This window comes from Chiloscyllium plagiosum, unplaced genomic scaffold (genome assembly GCF_004010195.1).
Source record: "Chiloscyllium plagiosum isolate BGI_BamShark_2017 unplaced genomic scaffold, ASM401019v2 scaf_12876, whole genome shotgun sequence".
Taxonomy (NCBI): domain Eukaryota; kingdom Metazoa; phylum Chordata; class Chondrichthyes; order Orectolobiformes; family Hemiscylliidae; genus Chiloscyllium; species Chiloscyllium plagiosum.
The window spans coordinates 7,974-10,098 of NW_025206889.1; the positions used below are offsets into that span (position 1 = coordinate 7,974).

The following is a 2,125-nucleotide window of genomic DNA, read 5'->3' on the forward strand; positions in this document are numbered from 1 at the left end:
TCAATCAAGTTTGTGAGACATGATTTCCCATGCACAAAGCCATGTTGACTATCCCTAATGAGTCCTTGCCTTTCCAAATACATGTACATCTTGTCCCTCAGGATTCCCTCCAACAACTTGCCCACCACCGAGGTCAGGCTCACCGGTCTATAGTTCCCTGGCTTGTCTTTACCGCCCTTCTTAAACAGTGGCACCACGTTTGCCAACCTCCAGTCTTCCGGCACCTCACCTGTGACTATCGATGATACAAATATCTCAGCAAGAGGCCCAGCAATCACTTCTCTAGGTTCCCACAGAGTTCTCGGGTACACCTTGATTTATCGAACATGGAACATGGAACATTCCAGCGCAGTCCAGGCCTTTCGGCCCTCGATGTTGTGCTGATCTGTGAAATTAATCTGATGCCCTCTAACCTACACCATTCCATCATTATCCCTATGTATATCCAGTGCCCATTTAAATGCCCTTCATGTCGGCGAGTCTACTACTGTTGCAGGCAGGCCATTCCACACCCCTACCACTCTCTGAATAAAGAATTACTCTCTGAGTTATTTCATTCCTTTCTAACAAGACAACCCCACCCCCTCTGCCCACCAGCCTGTCCTCTCGCTAGGACGTGTATCCTCGGTTATTTAGTCGCCAGCTCTGTTCCCTCTGCTGCCTTGTCTCTGTGACATTGTACCCTCCAATTCCAATCTGTGCTCCAAGCTCATTCCCCTTGCTCCGTACACTGTGTGGATTTCAGTCCAACACCCTCAGTCCTGCACTGACTGACCCCCTTCCTTCTCAGAGCTGTCCCCTTACCTGCTGTACCTGGAGTTAGATTCCTGACCCCTTTCCAAACTCTCTGTCCTATTGATTGTTCTGGTGAACCCTCCCTCCTCCTTCAACCTTTTCCATAATTTCCCATCCAACTGAACCCCCTCCCCATTATTTAGTTTGGAGCCCTATCCATAGCCCTGGTTATGTACTTCACCAGGAATGCACATGCAAATTGTTAACATTAGCGTAAATACTGAGATAGTTACAGGTTTGTGATTATTAAAGGATTACCATTTCTCGTGTGTAACCTCTTGTGATTCCTATTATCCCAGGGAGTATTTCTATGAAAGGACAGAAGGCGGTGTTTGATGTAACCTCTAAGTATGGCACTTTGTCTGAAGGAGTGCAGATTCCCGCGCTGTCTGAGCTGACTGTGTGCATCGACATTTATCTGACAAACACCATCCAAAAATGGGCAGCATTCACCTACCACATTGCAGCGTCAGGACAGGACCAGGAGCTGGCGATCGGGAGTCAGAACAATCAGCTGACAGTGTGGTTGTGTGGAACAATGAAGGAAACCCAGGTGTCTTTATCATTAACCACCTGGCACAGTGTGTGTGTCACATGGAGTCAATCATCCAGCTCCCTGGTTGTCTATCTGAATGGATCACGGAAACAAGGTTACAATATACCAGCAAACAGTATACAACCAAGAGGATCCCTCTTCCTGGGAAAATACCAACACTCCTATGTAAACAGCTCCAAGATTGAATTTGATGAATCCTGGAGTTTTTTAGGAGATTTATACTATTTCAGAGTCTGGAACCATTCGAAAAGTTCCCTGGAGATTTCTACTTTGGATTGTGCAGATGGGGATATCATCAGCTGGTCAACAAAGCACCTGAATTTTACAAGCAACACACTGGCGAGGAATCCTAATCTACGATGCGGTGAGTTATACACAGAGGCGACACAACACAATCTTTCCATTCACTCTCTCTTCATGCCAGCAGGAGGCAGTGTGTTTAAGGAGGAAAATTCCAGAGAGTGAAACTTAAATAAAGGCACTGGGAGGGCAGAAATCTGTAATTAATTATAGATCTTAAAGGTGGCATCAAGTTAAAGAAAAAGCATAACATTGTGCAAAGGTTGGTGGTAGGTCAGAAGATTGGACAAAATATTTTAAAAAAGCAAAGTATGGCTAAAAACTCATCAAGAGGAGAAATCTGAGTGTGAGAGAAAGCTAATGAGAAATATGGAAATGGAGAGTAAGAGTTTCTATAAATATTTTGTAAAAGTAAAGAGACAACAAAATGAACATTGTATAGAAGGCGAAAGTAGAGAATTAAATATGGGAAAA

At 44.5% G+C, this 2,125-nt stretch overlaps 1 protein-coding gene across 1 annotated transcript in view; it reads left to right on the forward strand.

The window, feature by feature from the left end:
• The window catches only part of LOC122546555 (adhesion G-protein coupled receptor G4-like), a gene marked incomplete at both ends in the record, with an annotated part of 7,797 nt that extends 6,082 nt beyond the window's left edge, over window positions 1–1,715 (forward strand). The window contains one exon of the mRNA XM_043685243.1: window positions 1,095–1,715. Coding sequence (XP_043541178.1) covers window positions 1,095–1,715 — 621 coding nt within the window. The remainder of the gene's footprint in view (window positions 1–1,094) is intronic.
• Window positions 1,716–2,125: the final 410 nt, after the last annotated feature.